Source organism: Mobula birostris, chromosome 15 (genome assembly GCF_030028105.1).
Source record: "Mobula birostris isolate sMobBir1 chromosome 15, sMobBir1.hap1, whole genome shotgun sequence".
Taxonomy (NCBI): domain Eukaryota; kingdom Metazoa; phylum Chordata; class Chondrichthyes; order Myliobatiformes; family Myliobatidae; genus Mobula; species Mobula birostris.
The window spans coordinates 11,558,229-11,579,076 of NC_092384.1; the positions used below are offsets into that span (position 1 = coordinate 11,558,229).

The 20,848-nt window shown below is 41.6% G+C and overlaps 1 protein-coding gene across 4 annotated transcripts in view; it reads left to right on the plus strand.

Annotated features, from left to right (window-relative positions):
* The window catches only part of elmo3 (engulfment and cell motility 3), a 160,701-nt gene that overhangs the window by 133,503 nt on the left and 6,350 nt on the right, over positions 1–20,848 (plus strand). For all 4 annotated transcript variants that reach the window (XM_072279316.1, XM_072279315.1, XM_072279318.1 and 1 more), the window contains 2 exons: positions 720–802; positions 4,522–4,602. In XM_072279316.1, the coding sequence (XP_072135417.1) occupies positions 720–802; positions 4,522–4,602 (164 nt within the window). The remainder of the gene's footprint in view (positions 1–719; positions 803–4,521; positions 4,603–20,848) is intronic.

The following is a 20,848-nucleotide window of genomic DNA, read 5'->3' on the forward strand; positions in this document are numbered from 1 at the left end:
AATATTCACTCCATAATATTGTTTTCCCTCTCCAAGAGATGACAAACATAATTACTTGAACACTGTTTCCTTCAAGTTGCTATTCAGAAGTGAGAGGTGACAAGAACTTGAGGAAGGGTACAGGGACAATGTTTCCTCTTTTGGGAGGAAGCAGAAGTAGAGTTTACTGCTTAAAAATATTGAGGTTCCCATTTAAGGTGGAGATGATGCAAAATATGTACATGAGTCTTCACAACTCCTTTGTACAAAGGCCAGAGGAGGCAGTTTCTTTGAATGTTTGCAAACTACAATTAGATAATCAAGGTGTAAAAGGTTAACAGAAGTAGTTGAGAACACAGAGTTGTGATAAAATTGTCATCTTATTAACGAAGAAGCCTGGTGACCTACTCCTGTTTCTAGTTTGTAAATAGCATTTTTTGGCTTGGCAGACTGTGAACTGGAACATTTTGCCTTCAAGTAGATTGAACAGTAACCTTAAAAAAGAGAATTTAGATAAACACTTGAAGGAAAGGGAATGAGGGCAGAATTAATTGCAGATGAGTAATAGTGTGCCCTGTCAGACCTGTCGTGCTCTGGAACTCCATGAATTGAGCTCCATTCAATCTTGAGGCCAGGTTGCTCAGAGGTCTGTATCTATTGGTCTGATAGTTTTACTTAGGGTAAATTTTGAGCTGCATCACAACCTGGCTGAACTCTTTTGCCATGCCTCTTTCCTCTAGTTCCTGTGGCAGATATTAAAGCCCTGGTGACTGGGAAGGACTGCCCCCACATGAAGGAGAAGAGCACGATGAAACAGAACCGGGTGAGTCCAGCCTGTGAGGTGCAGAGCCAGCCAACCCTGAGTGAGTCTGTCCTGCCACCCTCACAATTACCAGGACACTGTATGTGTAAACATGCCTGGAAATAAGTGGTGAGCTGCCCACAGCTCTGGTTAGATGCCATTCCTGGGCCTCAAAACAGTTCTAGTTTTGATCTCAGACCAGGCAGGTATTAGGGTCTACAAGTCTGTAAGAGAATCAGCAAAATAAAACTTTTATTTAGAAAGGGAGGGAGGCAGAAAAGAGGAAACCATAGGACAATTACCCCAACAATTAAACTTGGAAAAATTATGAAAACTATTCTTTCTATGAGATCTTGGACAATAAGACCATAAGACATGGGAGCAGAATTAGGACATTTGGCACATTGAGTCTGTTCCATCATTTTATCATGGCTGATTGATCTTCCCTCTCAACCCACTTTGCCTGCCTTCTTCCCCTAACCTTTGATGCCCTCAGTAATCAAATACTTATCAACCTCTGCTTTAAATATACCCAGTGACCTGTCCTCCACAGCCGTCTGTGGCAATGAATTCCACAGATACGCCATCCGCTGGCTAAAGAAATTCTTCCTTTTTTTTTGTTCTAAGGGAATGTCCTTCTATTCTGAGACTGTGCCCTCTGGTCCCAGACTATCCCACTTTTAGGAGTGTCCACTGCACGTCTACTCTATCCAGTGCTTTCAACATTTAGTAGGTTTCAATGAGATCCCCCCACCCCCCTGCCACTTGCTTGTTAATGAAGTTCTAGCAGGACTTTGTAGAGAATTTTAATTAAAGTACACTGCTACCTTATTTAGAGGTTAGAATGCAATCATTAAAACAAGATGGTTAATGAAATCTGCGCCGAGAATGATCATTGTGTAATGAGAAGAACCAGGCACGGAACCTCATTCTCACAGGGATGAGAATCCTTGTCCTGTACTGTCATTCTCACAGTGATGAAAATCCTTGTCCTCCACTGTCATTCTCACAGTGATGAGAAACCCTGTCCTCCACTGTAATTCTCACAGTGATGAGAAACCCTGTCCTCCACTGTAATTCTCACAGAGATGAGTTACCCATTGCTCAATGTAGAGAGCTTGCTGATGAAGAATGGCATTGTGTAGATGATGTGGTCTGTCAAATTGAAAGGTTACCCTGGCTACTACTGTGAGTGCAACCATTGCTAGGGACAGGAAGCAGATGCCTGATGTACTGATTGGCCATGTATGACAGAGGGGTCTCCAGGCTGGGCATCCAAACCAGAGGAGGGGATGACAGTATTTTCTATCACTTGCAGCTGGGGGATGAAGAGGGAGACAGTAGGATATGGACAGTCTAACAACACACAGAACGATGGCTACACTCAGTGAGCCAGCCAGGGTGCAGCCCTGAGCCCCGCATATCAGTGTGGAATGGTGGCACTGCACTGCTGTCCGATACTGTGCCTCTGAGGCCAGTGCATAGATAGAGCAAGCAATAACATGGGGATAGTACATACAAAATAAGGATGTATGAAGTATTTGTGACAACATACTTGGCTCTATTTATTGTATTCAAAGGTTCAAAGGTTCCTTTTTACTATCAAAGTATGTATGCAATATACAACTCTAGAGATTCGTCTTCTCCAGATAGCCATGAAACAAAGAAATCCATGGAAGTCATTGAAAGAAAGACATCAACCCCACTCTCCTCTGCACAAAAAAAGAAAAATAAGTAGAACTTGCAAACCCCAAACCTCCAACCCCCTTCCTTGCACAAAAACTAACAGGTTGCCCAGAAAATGGCAGCTAAAACATCAAACCCTGAACCCCCGTGACAATGACACTGGAATGGAGGGTTTGTCTTACAAGGGGAGGTTGGACAGGATGGGGTAGTATCCACCAGAATTTAGCTGAGTGAGAAGGGAGTTGAATAAACTGAGGTGCGAAGGTCTTGAGGGGGTCCGGACAAGATGAATGCAGACAGGATGTTTCCTCTTGTGGAAGAATCAAAAACTAGGGGAAAGGTCGACTTGGTTAAACCATAGTCATGAGGCTTTCTGACTAATCCTATCTAAAGACAACTTGCAGCTCCCATTGAAGGTAGTAAAGAGATTTTTTTGTTCTCTCAGGGCATCATGAGGCTTTGGAAGAGGGTGGTAGATGAAAAGTCTTTGAACATTGACAAGGGAGTGAAAGGTTACTGTGAATAAACAGGAATGCAGCACTGAGGTTACAATTAGATCAGCCATGATTTTATTGAATAACAGGACAAACCAGCTGATTCTTATTCCTAATTCATAGGGATTTGTTCTGCAGGCCTGGGGCCATTCATAGTCATGGTCTGATGAATTAGAATAAGCAAAAAAACAAACTGTGTTCAGAAATTTAGTAGGTAATTTTAGTAGCATCTGATGCAGAGTCTCAACCAAAGAAACCGGTACTTCCTTTCCTCTCACAGATGATGCTTGACCTATTGAGTTCTTCTAGCAGTTTGTTTCTTGTTGCAGAATCTAGCATCTGCAGTGACTTCTGCCTTTGAATTAGATTCTCCTTTGCCCACCTTTGGCTTCACACCACACCCCACACGTAGTTTGATGTGTCCTTTAGCGAATTAGGGTCAGGTGACTCCCTCTTTAAAGTCTCAATAATGACAAGCATTTGTAGTGCACCTTTGTTGTGGAGAAAGAGCTCCGCTTTAACACCGCTTTTAAAATCTGATACCATGCCTCACAGGCAAATATTAGAACACGTGACTAAAACTCAATCGAGGAGATGAGCTCAAGAAGTAACACAAAGAATAACACAGGAAGAATGAGTTTGGCCGGGGGGAGAATTCCACAGCTTGGACTCTTGCAGCTGAAGGAGAAATTAAAATGGGTTTAGATGGGAATTGTGTACAGTGCACTCCAAGCAGTGGAGAATGGACAGCCATTCATTATAGTGAAGAATTACTTCTTAAAGTCACGTACTCCAAAGTGACAATGGTGGTAGAAAATTTAGAAACCGACTGTTCATGAAATCAAGTAATTGCTGAATTAAAATAAACTAAATTGAATAAATAATTATCCACAAATATTTCCATCTTTACAGTACACTTCAAAAATGAGTTATATGTCTGTGAAGCATTTTGGGAATTCCTGATCAGGAAAGGCAAACCTGTCATTTATCTGGATTGTAGTTGCTGGAAATAGAAACACAGAAAACCTACAGCACAACACAGGCCCTTCAGCCCACAAAGTTGTGCCAAACATGTTACTACCTTAGAAATTACTGGGGTTACACATAGCCCTCTAATTTTCTAAGCTCCATGTACCTATCCAAAAGTCTCTTAAAAGACTTCTGGAGCAACACACAAAGGAGCTGGACCATCTGTGGAGGGAGATGGACAGTCAATGTTTTGGGTCTCGAGACCAGAAACTTCAACCATTCATCTCTTTCCACAGATGCTGCATGACCTGCTGAATTCCTCCACCCCTTTTGAGTGTCGCACTTACTGCTTATCTTGCAGCTCCTAAGAAGTCCACGAGGGTGAGCAAGAACCACAGTAGCTAACTTATGGTTGAGGGAGCAGGTTGTGTCATGTCAACACTCACTTCTTCACTGCAGGCTTTGTTTTAGACCCCTATTGTCATAATTGAAATATACTCCTCTTTGTAAATACGATCTTGTATGGTGGAGCAGTTTCAAATGGTCCTACGGCCAACTTTTGCTCTTAATTTTTATATTCTCTGTTCTTAGGAGGTGTTGGATCTAGCCTTCTCCATCCTGTACGATGCAGAGGACTACTCACTGAACTTCATTGCTCCGAGCAAATATGATGTGAGTCTTGATTATGATGGAAGTTTGCCCTCATTGGGAAGAGGGAATAGAATAAGTAATTGCTGTGCCTCGGCCTGTAGTCTCTGAGTACGAGCCTGATGCTTGAAAGCACTGTTGCTATTAAATTTAACATCATTAAACGTGAAACACATGCTCCAGGTAACTAATGTGTAACAACCAGTGAAGAACATCATAAGAACATAAAACCTAATAACTTTGGGGAAGATAGAGGCAACAATGGCAGCTTGTGTTTATTCAGTACTTTCACCTTTGTAAACCATTCCAAACTGTCTTGTCAGGCAAGATTTGACATAGATGCTAGTATTCAGATGAAAGAAATTTCTGCCCCTCCAATACTGACAGATTAGTGAAGAGTCAAAACATGGCAGATGAAATGTGAGGTATTCTTGTGGAAGGAACGAAGAAAGCCAATAAAAAGGATTTGATTGTAAGAGGGGTGTGGATAAGGCTCACGTTTTTGTAGCTTAGAGGATGTTGTGATAATGCTGTTTTTAAAAAAAAACCTTGGGTGAATCAATAATGGAGCAAAAAAGTAACTGTCTGTTGATTGGACTTTGTACCACATTGACTGGGCTTCATCTCGAGCAGGAGTTCCCAACCTGGGGTCCATGGACCCCTCAGTTAATGGTAAGGCTCCATGGCATTAAAAAAAGTTGGGAGCCCCAGATCTAGAACATCGTACCCTGTTCACTTCTGAGCACATAGGCAGCCAACGATGTCAAAAAAAGTGTTTAAGGACTAAAGAAATAAAATGGACGATCTTGAAATTCAGCTACGGATTGGCAAGTATGACATTGTGGCTATCTCTGAAACTTAGCTAAAGGATGGCTGCCATTGGGAGCTGAACGTCCAAGGATATACAGTGTATTGGAAAGATAGGTTAGTTGGCAGAGGGGGTGGTGTGGCTCTGTGTATAATAAATAATATTAAATCATTGGAAAGAGATGACATAGGATTAGAGGTGTAGAGTCTCTGTGGGTTGAATTGAGAAATAGCAAGGTTAAGAGGACACTAATAGCAGTTGTATACAGGCCTCCAAACAGCAGCCGGGATGTGGATTACAAATTACAGCAGGAGGTGGAAAAGCCGTGTCAGAAGGGTAATGTCATGGTAATCGTTGGGGATTTTAACATGAAAGTGGATTGGGAAAACCAGGCCAGTACTGGACCTCAAGAGAGAGAATTTGTAGAATGTCTAAGGGATGGCTTTTTAGAACAGCTTGTTGTTGAGCCCACTAGGAGCTCAGCTGTGCTGGATTGGGTGTTGTGCAATGATCCGGAGGTGATAAAAGAGCTTAAGGTTAAGGAACCCTTAGGGAACAGTGATCATGTTATCAACTTCACTTTGAAATCTGAGAGGAGAAAAATAAAATCTAATGTGTTGGTACTTCAGTGGAATAAAGGAAATTACAATGGCATGAGAGGGGAACTGGCCAAAGTTGACTGGAAAGGCACATTTGCAGAAAGGACAACAGAGCAGCAATGGCTGGAGTTTCTGTGAAAAATGAGGGCAGTGCAAGACAGATATATTCCAAATAAGAAAAAGGACACTACCATGGCTAACAAGTGAAGTCAGAGCCAAAATAAAAGCAAAACAGAGGGCATACAAGGAAGCCAGAGGTAGTGGGAAGATAGAGGATTGGGGAGCTTTTAAAAACTTGCAGAAGGAAACTAAGAAGGTCATTTGGAAGGAAAAGATGAATTATGAGAGAAGGCTGGTGACTAATATCAAAGAAGATACTAAAAGCTTTTTTTAAGTATATAAAGGGTAAAAGAGAGTTGAGGGTAGATATAGGACCAATACAAAATGACATTAGAGATGTTGTAATGAGGGATGCAGAGATGGCAGAGGAACTGAGTGCCTATTTTGCATCAGTCTTCACAGTGGAAGACATCTGCAGTATACCAGACATTCATGAGTGTCAGGGAAGTGAGGTTTGTCTAGTGAAAATTACGACTACGAATGGTCTGAGGATGGATAAATCTCCTGGACCTGATGGAATGCACCCTTGGGTTCTGAAGGAAGTAGCTGGAGAGATTGTTGAGGTATTAGCGATGATCTTTCAAGAATTGACAGATTCTGGCATTGTACTGGATGACTGGAAAATTGCAAATGTTACTCCGCTATTTAAGAAGGGTGGGAGGCAGCAGAAAGGAAACTATAGACCTGTTAGCCTGACATCAGTGGTTGGGAAGTTGTTGGATCAATTGATAGGGATGAGATTATGGAATACCTGGAGGCACATGACAAAATAGGCCAAAGCCAGCATGGTTTCCTGAAAGGAAAATCCTGCCTGACAAAACTACTTCAATTCTCTGAGGAAACTACAAGCAGGATAAACAAAGGAGATGCAGTAGACATGGTGTACTTGGATTTTCATAAGGCCTTTGACAAGGTGCCGCACATGAGGCTGCTTAGCAAGTTAAGAGCCCGTGGAATTACAGGGAAGTTACTAGTGTGGGTGGAGCATTGGCTGGTCGGCAGAAAACAGAGAGTGGGAATGAAGGGATCCTATTCTGGCTGGCTGCCGGTTACCAGTGGAGTTCCACAGGGGTTGGTGTTGGGGCCGTTACTTTTTTACCATTTACGTCAATAATTTGGACTACGGTATTAAGGGATTTGTGGCTAAATTTGCCGATGATACAAAGGTGGAGGAGCGGGTAGTGTTGAGGAAACAGAGAGCCTGCAGAGAGACTTAGATAGTTTAGGGGAATGGGCAAAGAAGTGGCAAATTAAATACAATGTTGGAAAGTGTATGGTCATGCACTTTGGTGGAAGAAATAAACGGGCAGACTATTATTTAGATTGGGAGAGAATTCAAAATGTAGAGATGCAAAGGGACTTGGGAGTCCTTGTGCAGGATACCCTAAAGGTTAACCTCCGGGTTGAGTTGGTTGTGAAGAAGGCGAATGCAATGTTGGCATTCATTTCTAGAGGTATAGAATATAAGAGCCAGGTCGTGATGTTGAGGCTCTATAAGGCACTCATGAGATCACACTTGGAGTATTGTGTGCAGTTTTGGGTTCCTTATTTTAGAAAGGATATACTGACATTGGAGAGGTTTCAGAGGAGATTCAGGAGAATGATTCCAGGAATGAGAGGGTTATTGTATGAGGAATGTCTGTCTGGCAGCTCTTGGGCTGTATTCCTTGGAGTTCGGAAGAATGAGGGAGGATTTCATAGAAACATTCCAAATATTAAAAGGCCTGAACAGATTAGATATGGCAAAGTTATTTCCCATGGTAGGGGATTCTAAGACAAGAGGGCACGACTTCAGGATTGAAGGACATCCTTTTAGAACTGAGATACGGAAAAATTACTTTAGTCAGAGGGTGGTAAATCTGTGGAATTTGTTGCCACGAGCAGCTGTGGAGGCCAAGTCATTGGGTGTATTTAAGGCACAGATAGATAGATTCTTGATTAGCCAGGGCATCAAAGGGAATGGGGTGAAAGCAGGGGAGCGGGGATGACTGGTTGAAGTGGATCAGCCCATGATTGAATGGCGGAGCTAACTCGATGAGCCAAATGGCCTACTTCTGCTCCTAAATCTTATGGTCTTATGGAAGCTCTTCCTGGAGAAAAGAGAGGTGAAGAAATTTGGCCAATTCCAGTGTTTAGGGTTATGGAGGCTGCTTATAAAGGTGCAATAAAATCTGGGTGTTCTTCCAGCTACAATCTGAGAGATATAGATATCCGAGTGTTGTGTAGACCTGGAGCCAGGGGAAGAATGATGGAATCTGAAGGCAGAGATGGGAATTATAAAATGATACTGCTTAACTAGATACTGTTGTCTGTCAACAAGTGTGTGGGAGGCAGCTGAAGTGACGAAGGTGCAAGTTAGGAAACAGGAGCAGAGTTTTAGATGACTTCAGTTTATGGAGGATAGAATGAGGGATGTTACCATGGGGACATTGGAATGGCCATGTCTATATTGCACAGTCATGGTTGAAGGTTTTATCTACAGATGACAATAGATTGGAGCACAATCAACAGTTTAGACAGGCAAAGAAATCATCCCTGCTATGGAAGCACTTTGTGCTATAGAGCTCATTTGACCATAAGACATAGAAGCAGAATTAGGCCATTCGGCCCATCAAATCTGTTCCACCATTCCATCATTTGGGAGAAAAGATGTCACCGGGTTTGAAACAGTCTGCTTCGGCCAAGTGACAAATGAGTTGTAATGTATTGGACCACATAGAGATTACCAAAGAGAAGGTATTGGCAGCTTTAAAGTACTTATGACTGTGTGGCTAAGCACAGCTCCAATGCCATATTTATGTCTGCTCTTGACACCACTGTCTTAGCTGAATCAAAGATGATGACAAATTAACATGTAGGAAGGAGATTGAAAATCTGGCTGAGTGGTGTCAGATCAACAACTTCCGACTCAAGACATTGATTCCAGTATAAGATTGTACTGCTGAAGCATAGTGACTTGCTGTTAACAAACAAAATAAACAAAACTATGAATTACTGTATTAATCATCATCTTTCCCGGATGCAATCACTGCAATCAATAACCTGTAACTTCCCTTTTGAAGATGAGCTTCTGGACCACTTGTATGACCTGGTATTTTTGCGGTGGGCACTGAAGGCACGAAGTTGCGGCGTGATAGGTATAGGCCAAATCGAGGCAGCAGGGCCTGACAAATGTTTGGCCATTTCCAAATTGGTTCAGGAACAGTTAGTACCCCTCAACCATCAGGCTCTTGAACCAAAGGTGATAACTTCACTCAGCTTCATTTGCCCCATCATTGAAATGTTTCCACAACCTATAGACTCACTTTCAAGGACTCTTCATCTCATGTCCTCAATATTTATTGCTTATTTATTATTATCATTACTACTTTCTTTTTCTCAGCTCAAGCTGGTAAAATCTGAGGTATGGGCCTAGCCACGCGCACTCATTTCTCAATAGCTAGGAACTTTAGGACTATTCTCGGGGTGTCTAGTATTGTGGCTTTCTGAAGATTTAGAGAGATATTGTTGTGTAGTCCTAATTGTTTAATGCTATGTGTAGTGCCTTTGGGATGACACCATTTGTAGATATTACTATCGGGACAGTGTATATCCTGTTCATGTTCCAAAGTCTTGGAATTTCCTCTTTTAATTCAGCATATTTCTGGTGTTTTCACTTATTGATTTCTGTAAGTTATGTGTGTTTGGAATGGCTACATCTATTAAGTAAGTTGTTCTTGCTTGTTTATCCTGTGTTATTATATGCAGATGATTATTATGGATTGTCCTATCTGTAATAACTGATCATTCACAATATAACTTGTGATATTCTGACTCTAAAAGAGGATCAAGCTTGTATTTATAGTAAGGTGTGATTTCATTTATGAGTTTGTATTTTAAAGGAAGATTTTGAATGATATTTGCCACTGTGTAAGTAGTCAAAATTGTGTTAAACTGCTACAGGATCCTGTAATGTATTGGATTGTTTGTTTTTTCTTGGAATTTTCTACATTGATCATTTTGAATTTGTTGGTCTTTTATTATGTACTTTTGATACTTTTTGTGTTAACCACCTGGTCCTGTATTCCCATAAGGAACCTTCCTGTTTCTGGGAAGTCTCCAACTCTGAGCCAGGCATTCGACGCCTCCTTATCAACATCTAGTCTGCTCAGATTGTGGGAATGTCTTCCAGGGAGGGTCATACTCTTCAGTTGGTTATTTTTTTCTTCAATAGTGATAATGTCTTCATTTTTCGGGGTTGTGCTCTCATTTAAGTTTAGTGGTGTACACTTCTTAGCAGAATTGCTTGCCTGGAGTGCTGATTCCTGTTTTCATTAATGGAAGTATATCATTAGAAGTTTTTCTGACTGTTATTCCTCTTCCCCTTCTGTCCTAGGTAGTGTTAATCTAAGTGCATTTGAATATTTTCTGAATTTTTTCATGTCAGTTCTTATATTTCTTTATACATTTTCCAGATCAGTTTCAGACTAAGATATTACGTCAAAACAATACATTAATATTAATAGAGGTATAGCAGAAGTGTTTATTACTGCCAAAAGAATACATTAATGTAGGTTGTTGTTATTATTATTATTTCTTTTATTTGCACATCTTGTTGTCTTTTGCACCACACTGGCTGTCTGCCCTGCTGGTGCAGTCTTTCATTGATTCTATTACGGTTATTGGATTTATTGAGTATACCCACAAGAAAATGTATCTCACGGTTGTTTTGGTAACAGATATGTACTTTGACAATAAATTTACCTTGAACTTTGAACATTAAGACAGCTAAATTCTTAGGGCCTAACCAAGTATATTGTCTGACATTATGGGAAGCTGGTGAAAAAAATATGAAGGCCCATGTAGAGTTACTTGCTTGTTTTTGAGTGCAGTTCTGGAAGACTGGATGGTAGCTAATTTTGTACCACTATTTAAGGGCAGCAAAGTCAAGCCAGGGAACTATAGACAAATGAGTCTGACATCAGTGGCACATAAGACAGGATCTAGCTGCATTTGGAAAGACAAGGTCTGATTAGGGATAGTTAGCACAATTTTGTACATGGGAAATAGTGTCTGACAAATGTACTGAGAGTTGTTCAGAGGTAATCAAGAGGATAGCTGACAGGTACTATACATTGTCTACATGAATGTTAGCAAGGTAAGTGATAAGGTCTCACATGGTAGACTAATCTGGAAGAGTGGCTAACTGGATTCATAATTGGTTCAATTGTAGGAAACGGTGATGGTGGAAGGTTGCTTTACACATATAAATAATTGTTGCTTAACATTGTTATAGTTGTGGATGGTAATGGGGACAGGTTCCCACTACCTATTAAATGGTGTGCACATCAAAAAGCCTCTGATAACCAAGTCCACCTCTTGGCTTTCATGTGTGGCTTAGCTACTAAGCCTGGCAGAACCATTTCACCTGACAGGAGAAGGAAGAAAGACAGGTTGGCGCCTTAAAACCAGTCACCTTGGGAAGATGGGCTCATCAGCCATGATTGGCAGATTGTCTAGGAGAAGGAAAACTGATCTCAAACTTCTGCTGCCTTGCGACTATACTCACTCATGGGGAGGGCTTTGGAAGTAAACCGCAAGGGAAAAATCCAGAGCTGGAGTCCTAAGGCAGTCCTACATTAAGTTCAATGCTGACTGGCAACTCCTACGACACTGCTGGTGCCAAACTGTATTGGTCTCAGCCATTCCTTTGGGTCCATCAGATGCATGAAGAGGGGGAGCTTGCTACATGGGCAACAGCTTTGTCCATATTGTACTGCCCAAGTTTGAGTACCTGCACAGCTACAATACAACATCCATGGTTGACCTTGACCAACAGAGGCCTCATTCACTGTAGATGGGAAAGTAGAAACCATGCTTAGTGAGTTAGCAGATGATACTAAAATAGCTGGTATCCTAGGCAGTAAAGAAAGTTATCAAAAACATTATAGGGGTTTCTTGATCGGCTTGTTAAGTGGGCCAACGATTGGGAAATGGCAAGGGTTTGCATTTTGGGAAATCAAACCAGGTTAGATAATATGCAGTGAATCATAGTGTTATGGGACAGAGGGACCTAAAAGTTGCTGCTAAAATGTTTATCATGCTGGCCTTCATCAGTCAGGGCATTGAGTGTAAGTGTTGAAACAATTGTACAGAACATTGGTGAAGCTACACTTGGAGTACTGTGTACAGTTTCTCTCAGCCTGTTATAGGAAAGATGTCATTAAACTGGAAAGAGTGCAAAGAAGCTTTACAGAAATGTTGCCATGACAATGAGGGCCTGAGTTATAGAGAGAGTTTGGGCAGGCTAGGACTTTATTCATCGCAATGTAGGTGTACTGGCCTCTGGAGGCGCAGTTTATATTGTATGCAGTTTGTTTTGTATGAACATCATTTCCTGTCCATAAGCTGTTTTTTATGTCAATTCCTGTGTGGGTTGTCTGTTTTTTTTTTGAAGTACACAGTGCAAAGACATCTATATCCATTCTCTCTTTATTTGCCTTGAAACAGCAATATCTGAGAGTCTTAAGTTTTGTAAATATCAGTAAACATTTTATAGATTAATTTTGAAGGAAATATATTTATCGTTATTAAGTATCATTGTACCACAAGTTTACTCTTGTTTACACGACATAGTGATGGAATGTTACACAAGGGCAGTAGAGTGAAAAGGTAACTCATCTTCAAAGGCATCACCTGCAGACTGGAGACGTTTCTGAACGCCGTCAATGACAATGTCACCTTCCGACCTGAGCCACTTCGATCCTCAGGACCTGGAAGTGAGGTCAGAAGTGCGGTTGATCGTGTCATCGTGACACTCGAATGAATCTACGATCAGCATAGCTGCAACGCAAGCTCACACCGGAGAAGAAACAGCAAGAATGCTTATGCTAAATGGGAAGTTGAAATGCAAATGGACAAAGCGTGTGTAGACATGGAAAGAATGTGTGTAGAGGCTACGTTAAGTGTGCTCAGGAAAGAGTGTGAAGCTGAGGCTGCCTCAGCAGAGGCAAAGGTGTATGAAGCAGCAGCTGACTTAGATGGTCGTGAGCCTACAATCAGGTTCAGTCATGCCTTGCCATCACAACAGCCAATGCAGCTTACTAAAGAATACGTCCAAACACACTGTGACTATGAAAAAGACAGAGCTCTAGCTCCACATGGAGAAGATTCCCACACCACGCAGCCAACATGCCTTTCACATTGTCTTTCTTTCTTTCTTTTTAAATCTTTTTAAAGGTAAGCCATATAGGCACTAATACACTGTTAGAATATAATAAAATTACAGGAGATATTAATACAGAAAAAAAGTGATGCAAACAATGTAATTTAAACATAACATACTAAGGTAACATAATAGTATACTAATTTTTATATATATATATATCAATAGAGAAAAGGAAAAAAAAACCCACCATGCAACTAAACTAAAAGCAAAGCAAAGCAATGGGCTAACTTGGAACCAAGTAGAGTTAAAGAACTTAAAATCACGTCCTCAAACCCGACCTCCATTAAAAACAGTAAAAAAAAAACAAGAAGGGTAACATTGTCCAGGTATTGACAGTCAAGATCTACAGCAGCAAAGACCCACAACATCCCTTTCTGCAGTTTCATCATAGCAAAGACTTCAATTAGGAGTTGCTACTAATGCCAACCCTATCTACACAGGTATGGACAGAGTGAACTTCCATCCATCCCTGGACACACATTTACCAAACCAGTCTCCACAATGCCTTCATTCTGGAGCCGCAGGTGCACTAGATTTGGCTTGGTATCCGGCTCATTGAAACCTAGTCACAGCAGGACGAAAGCTGTTCAATAACCAGCTGTAAATTATCTGTCCTGGGAAGTCAAGCTTTCATAATACCGCGGATGGGCTAAGTCTCAAGCCTAGTGAAGAGTTAAACCTTCTCTGTAAGCAGCTTGGTGGGGAGTTGCTGCAACAGGAGCAGTGCATATCAGTAATCCAGCAATGGATTTGTAAATGCTGTAGTAGAGGCTGGACAAATACTCTGGCCTCCAGAGGAATCGAAGAATCTCTCTTCAGCAGACTCGACAACTTTCCAAAATTCTCACAGAAAGAACTGCAGAGCAACTGGAGCTTGCAGATCTGTTATTGGAATTGTAAGCCAAGTGTTACCTACTAGGACTGAGTTTCTTGGACACAGCAGAAGGAATAAACCCTATAAAGGAGAAGCAACCGAACAATATGCAAAATTAGTGGATAACTGAAGGGTTCAAGTATAAAACGGAGCATCAGGGCCACTATCAGCCATTTCTATTCTTTGTGGAATTTGTCTGCCGCCATGCAGAAATGTGAAAAGACCCAGTTTTATGCTCTCAGCTTCTGGCAATACCTCATTCAAAGAGAGATCTTCAATAAAAGCATAAAATACCAAAACCCCTATCACAGTCATCATGAAGCGTGATAGACAATGCCTGTGCCTGCTCCATAAGAAACCTCACTCCCTCAGGAAATGCGGCAGCTTCAGAGAAAACCCGCTGGCAGACCAGTGACACTTTCTAAAGGAGCACTCAATATATTTCATATGTTGTGCTTCAACAGAGAACCAAGCAAAAGACTATGAAGCTATCATGCACTGCACTGAGTGCAACAGTAACCAACACATATTAGCAGTTCATTCAGGGACAGCAGCTTGGGCTGCTACTGGTTTCAGCACACATGCAGCAGAGCACGGTGGGGAGCCAGCTGAGCATCCATCAGAGATAGCTAATTCCTCCTGCACACAGGTATGTAGGAAAGGCTTCCAGGACAAATCCTGTTCTAGAATATATCTGGCCAACATCTATCGGAAAGGACATCCTGAGCAAAAACTAAAGGTATACAGTATGTGACGGTAAACGATCAGAACAACGTGTCATTGGCAAAATCACAATACATTCGGTGTTCAAGGTTCTGTTCCCCCGAACACATGATCTAGAACATCAGAAGTTGCTGGAAGAAGAGCAGTGAATTTGTTGCAGAGTCAATAAGAGGGGAAGTCTGCTTACCCTTGCTAACCCTCACTGAGTGCGACTATATTCCCTACAACAGGGATAAAATTCCAACTCCTGAAGCTCCATGTGGCCATTCACATCTCAAGGCCATAGCTGAAAAGATTCCCCCTCTGGACACACCTGCTGAGATTCCGCTGTTGCTTGGCAGAGACACCATCCATGCACATAACCATCCATGCACATAAGGTGTGTGAACAGTGCAATGGTCAGCACAATGCTCCTTATGCCCGACGACTGGACCAGGGTTGGGTCATAGTGGGTGAAGTCTGTCCCAGTGGTGCTCATCAGCTCACTGTCAACACATTTAAGACAAATATCCTGAGAATGGGGCCCAAATCATTTCAAACCTTGTGACAGTAGAATCTGTATGAAAGAGAATATTGTAGGTAAGTGAACCAAGTGCCCTGACATACCTCTGCTCAAACAGATTGAAGCAAGCTAGTCTGCAGCCACCCAGAAGATGATTATAAGTGGACACCTTCCATCAAAGATGCCGTCTTCCTTCGAATCATGAACAAAGAGTTTACCAAAGACGAGTCAAACAGTCGGGTAGCTTCCCTTCCATCCACTCTCTACAACAACTCCTATGAAATAACAGAGACCAGTCGACTCATGTCCCTCAGTCGCACATTGAAAAGGAAACCAGAAATGAAAGATTATTATGCTGCGTTAGCACCTCAAGCAGATCCCAACGAAGAAAACTAATATTTGCCCATCTTTGGTGTTTACCACTCCCAGAAACCTGAACAAAACATGCATGAATTGTTTTTGATTCAAGTGCTCAGTTCAAAGGCATAACACTGAACAATGTGCTCTTGTGGGGTCCATACCTCAATAACAGTCTGTTCTGGGCTCTCATGTGCTGCAGAACTGAGTCCGTTGCAGTGATGGCAGGCATCAAGCAAATAATCCACAGCTCTCTAGTGAGAGAAGATCATCGAGACTACCTCAGATTCTTGTGGTTTCGTGACCACATAATGGACAATGAGATTCTGGAGTATCACATGAGAGTTCATGTATTTGGTAACTGTCCATCACCAGCTGTGGCAATCTATGGCCTTAAGAGGACAGAGAGAAGGAATTTGGGACTGAAGCACGGAGGTACATGGAAAGGCATTTCTATGTTAATGATCAAATTAAATCAATTTCTTGTGCAGAAGAAGCAGTCAGCGTGCAGTCCAATTTCGGAACTCATAACAGTCATGCAACATTTCCATGTGAAGAGTCTACAGAATCTTGATTTTGGACAGAACCTTCCTCCATTGCAATGCAGTCCCATCCCTGGATGGTACCACATTACCAACACCCATACTTTCAAGGTCACTTATACCAAAAGACCCTTTATACCATTGTGACTATCAACAGCCTATTTGACCCTCTTGAAATTGCTGCCTCAGGGATGCTTCAAGTTAAAGAGCTTTGATCTCACATTTGTGGATTGGACATCCCACTCCCTAAAGAGAAACCTAAGTAGCGGCAGCAGTGGTGTTCTTCCCTTCTGGGTCTTAAAGATTTGACAGTTCCAAGAACCCGCACCAATTCCACAATCTAAGCTTAGAAGAAAGAGGTTTACACCATCTCTGTTGCATCAGCTAAAGTTATTGTGCTGATGCATACCTGATGATCACATGCTGCTGGATATAGAGAAGTTGGGAAAGGCAAAACTCACTTCAGAGGTAACTCACCCAATCTTCATTCTGGGTAAGCACCACGAGACCTCAATAGCCAATACCATGAGCAATAGGTCATCAAGGCCAATACTTTCGAAGTGAGAACGGTTAAAGACTGTGTACCAAGATTGTTTTTGAGACCAGTCTCTGAGACTATCCTTCTTTTACCAAAGACTTAATGAGTAGATCATTTGGGTTTTAGTTTTAGTAGTTAAGTGTGACATCCTGTGGATGCTAGGTAAGGAGTGTTCTGGCCTGTAGAGGCACATTTCGTTTTGTTTGTATGAACATCACTTCTTATAGGTAAGCTTTTTTTTTTTATATATGTTATTTATGGCCCGGTTAATTTGGATTTTGTTTTGAAGCTCATGGTGGAAAGACATTTATCTACTGTATCTCCATCTCTCTTTATTTCCCCTTGAAGTGGCAATATCTGTGTCTAAAGTTTTGTTCATATTGGTAACATTTAGTAGATATATTTTGAAGAAAATATTATCTTTATTGTTTATCATCATTGGGTATTGTTGCACCATGTACTTTTGTTTACACACCATAGTTACAGAGTGTTTTGTGTGTGTGTGTGTGTGTATGTATGTATGTATGTATATTACCTTGGTTAACACCAATTGCAAGAATAATCAACAGTGTTAGTATACTCAGGCATGCAATGATTCTGTTTTGAATTTAATATGTATTTACTTAACTTTTTGCGGTTTCTCAAGGTCTCATTTAAAAATCACTTTTTTACTCAGAGGATGGTGAGAGTGTGGAACGAGCTGCCAGTGCAAGTGGTGCATGCCAGCTCGATTCCAACACTTAAGAAAAGTTTGGACAGGTAAATGGATAGTAGGGGTATGGAGAGCTATGGTCCAGGTGAGGTCAATGGGAGATGGGCTGAAGGGCCTATTTCTGTTCTGTACTTTTCTATGACCCTATGGTTATAAAATGTTTAACTCACTGCATAGCTTTGTACATGCGCATTGCAAGGGCAATAGAGCAGGAGATTGAGGGGTGATGTTATAGAGGTGTATAAAATCATGAAGACAAATGCACTTCTTCTCCAGGAAAAATGAATCAAAACTAGAAGTTATAGATGTAAAGTAAGAGGGGAAAGATTTAAAAGGATCCTGAGGGACAACTTTTCCACACAGATGAACAAGCTGCTAAGTAGTTGAAGCAGGTACAATAATGTCATTTAAAAGATATTTGGATAAGGATATGGATCAGAAAGGTTTAGAGGAATATGAGATGAGCTGAAGTCGATACCTTGGTCAGCCATGGACGGTGGGCCAAAGGACCCATTTCTGTACTGTATACTGACAGAGGGGTGAAGTGGGCCAAAAAGTGGCATGTGAATCTTGAAGAGCTGCATTGCAAAACATGTTTATATAAACACGCTAGAAAAGGAGAGCTGTGGATTTAAGTTCACAAACTACTTTGTAGGTGAGAGGAGCTGTTAAAAGGAAGGCAGAGTTTTGGCTTGATAGATGAAATACAAAACAGGAAATTGATGGTAGATCTTTCTGTAACATTGGCTAAGCTTCAGTTAGAGCAACATACAATGTTCCATTTCTTCTGGGCGCCACCAAGCAGGAAGGATGTCTAGGCCTTGCACAGGGTTACGGAGGAGTTCTACTAGAAAGCTGTTGTGATCTTTGATTATGTGGAGATAATGTGCATGGTTTTAGAGCAGAGGTGGTTGAATGGTTAATTGATGTAGATATCAAAACATTTAAAAAATTCAAAACAGGAAAGTTGGTGCAGTTTACCAAGGCTGAACCCATGTGACTGAAGTTCCAGGGGCACTACACTTGACCTCTCCCTTATCCTTTGATATTAAAAACTTCTTTTGGTCACAGTCTAGCCCTCCAAATGAATAATATCTTAGTTCCTAATTTTCATGGATATTTAATTTTAAATATTTAAACATTTCATGGTTAGTAGGGGGAATAGGAAGAATCAGGTAATAGAGAGTACCTTGACAATAAGTACTCCTGTTTGAGTACTGTTGGGGGGGGGGGGAACAGCTTCCCTGGGAGAAGCAACACTGGCCGTGCCTCCGGAATAGAGTCCAGCCCTGTAGCTTAGAAGGGTAGAGAACGGAAGAGGAGGACAGTAGTAATAGGGGACTCAATAGTTAGGGGGTCAGATAGACAATTCTGTGGACGAAGTCCAGAGACCCGGATGGTAGTTTGCCTCCCTGGTGCCAAGGTCCGGGATGTTTCTGATCGCGTCCAAGAGATCCTGAAGTGGGAGGGAGAGGAGCCAGAGGTCGTGGTACATATAGGTACCAATGACATAGGTTGGAAAAGGGGAGAGGTCCTGAAAGAAGAATATAGGGAGTTAGGAAGGGAGTTGAGAAAAAGGACCGCAAAGGTAGTAATCTCGGGATTACTGCCTGTGCTACGCGACAGTGAGAGTAGGAATGCAATGAGATGTAGGATAAATGCGTGGCTGAGGGATTGGAGCAGGGGCAGGGATTCGGGTTTTTGGATCATTGGGACCACTATCGGCACAGGTGTGACCTGTACAAAGGGGACGGGTTGCACTTGAATCCTAGGGGGACCAATATCCTGGCGGGGAGATTTGCAAGGGCTACTGAGGTGACTTTAAACTAGAATGGTTGGGGGGAGGGAATCAAATTAAGGAGACTAGGAGAGGGGAGGTTGATGTAGGAGAAAAGGAAGAAAAAGATAACAAAGTTGTTTGCTCCATTAAGGATAAACAGAGAGTGGGAGGTGGAGAGTTTCTTAAATGCATCTATTTTAATGCTAGGAGCATTGTAAGAAAGGTGGATGAGCTTAGAGCATGGATTGATACCTGGAAATATGATGTTGTAGCTATTAGTGAAACGTGGTTGCAGGAGGGGTGTGATTGGCAACTAAATATTCCAGGATTTCATTGCTTCAGGTGTGATAGAATAGGAGGGGCAAGAGTGTTGCATTGCTTGTCAGAGAATATATAACAGCAGTGCTCTAGCAGGATAGATTAGTGGACTCATCTAGGGAGGCTATTTGGGTGGAATTGAGGAATAGGAAAGGTGTTGTGATGCTTATAAGGGTGTATTATAGACCACCTAATGGGGACCGAGAACTGGAGGAGCAAATTTGTAAGGAGATAGCAGATATTTGCTGTAAGCACAAGGTTGTGATTGTGGGAGATTTTAATTTTCCACACATAGACTGGGAAGCCCATTCTGTAAAAGAGCTGGATGGTTTGGAGTTTGTCAAATGTGTGCAAGGTAGTTTTTTGGAGCAATATATAAAGGTACCAACTAGAGAAGGGGCAGTGTTGGATCTCCTGTTAGGGAATGAGACAGGGCAGGTGACGGAGGTATGTGTTGGAGAGCACTTCGGGTCCAGTGATCACAATACCATTAGTTACAATATAATTATGGAGAAGGATAGGACTGGACCCAGGGTTGAGATTTTTTTATTGGAGAAAGGCTAACTTTGAGGAGATGCGAAAGGATTTAGAAGGAGTGGCTTGGGACAATTTGTTTTATGGGAAGGATGTAATAGAGAAATGGAGGTCATTTAAAGGTGAAATTTTGAGGGTTCAGAATCTTTATGTTCCTGTTGGGTTGAAAGGAAAGGTTAAAAGTTTGAGAGAGGTTTTCAAGGGATATTGGAAACTTGGTTCGAAAAAAGAGAGGGATCTTCAATAAATACAGGCAGCTTGGAGTTAATGAGGTACTCGAGAAATATAGAGACTGTAAAAAGAATCAAGAAAGAAATTAGAAAAGCTAACAGAAGATACGAGGCTGCTTTGGCAAGTAAGATGAAAATAAATCCAAAGGGTTTCTACAGTTATGTTAGTGGCAAGAGGATAGTGAGGGATAAAACTGGTCCCTTGGAGAATCAGAGTGGACAGCTATGTGCAGAGCCAAAAGAGATGGGGGAGATTTTGAATAATTTCTTTTCTTCGGTATTCACTAAGGAGAAGGATATTGAATTGTGTAAGGTAAAGGATACTAGAAGGGTAGTTATAGAAAGTATGACAATTAAAGAAGAGGAAGTACTGGCGCTTTTAAGGACTATAAAAGTGGATAAGTCTCCGGGTCCGGACAAGATATT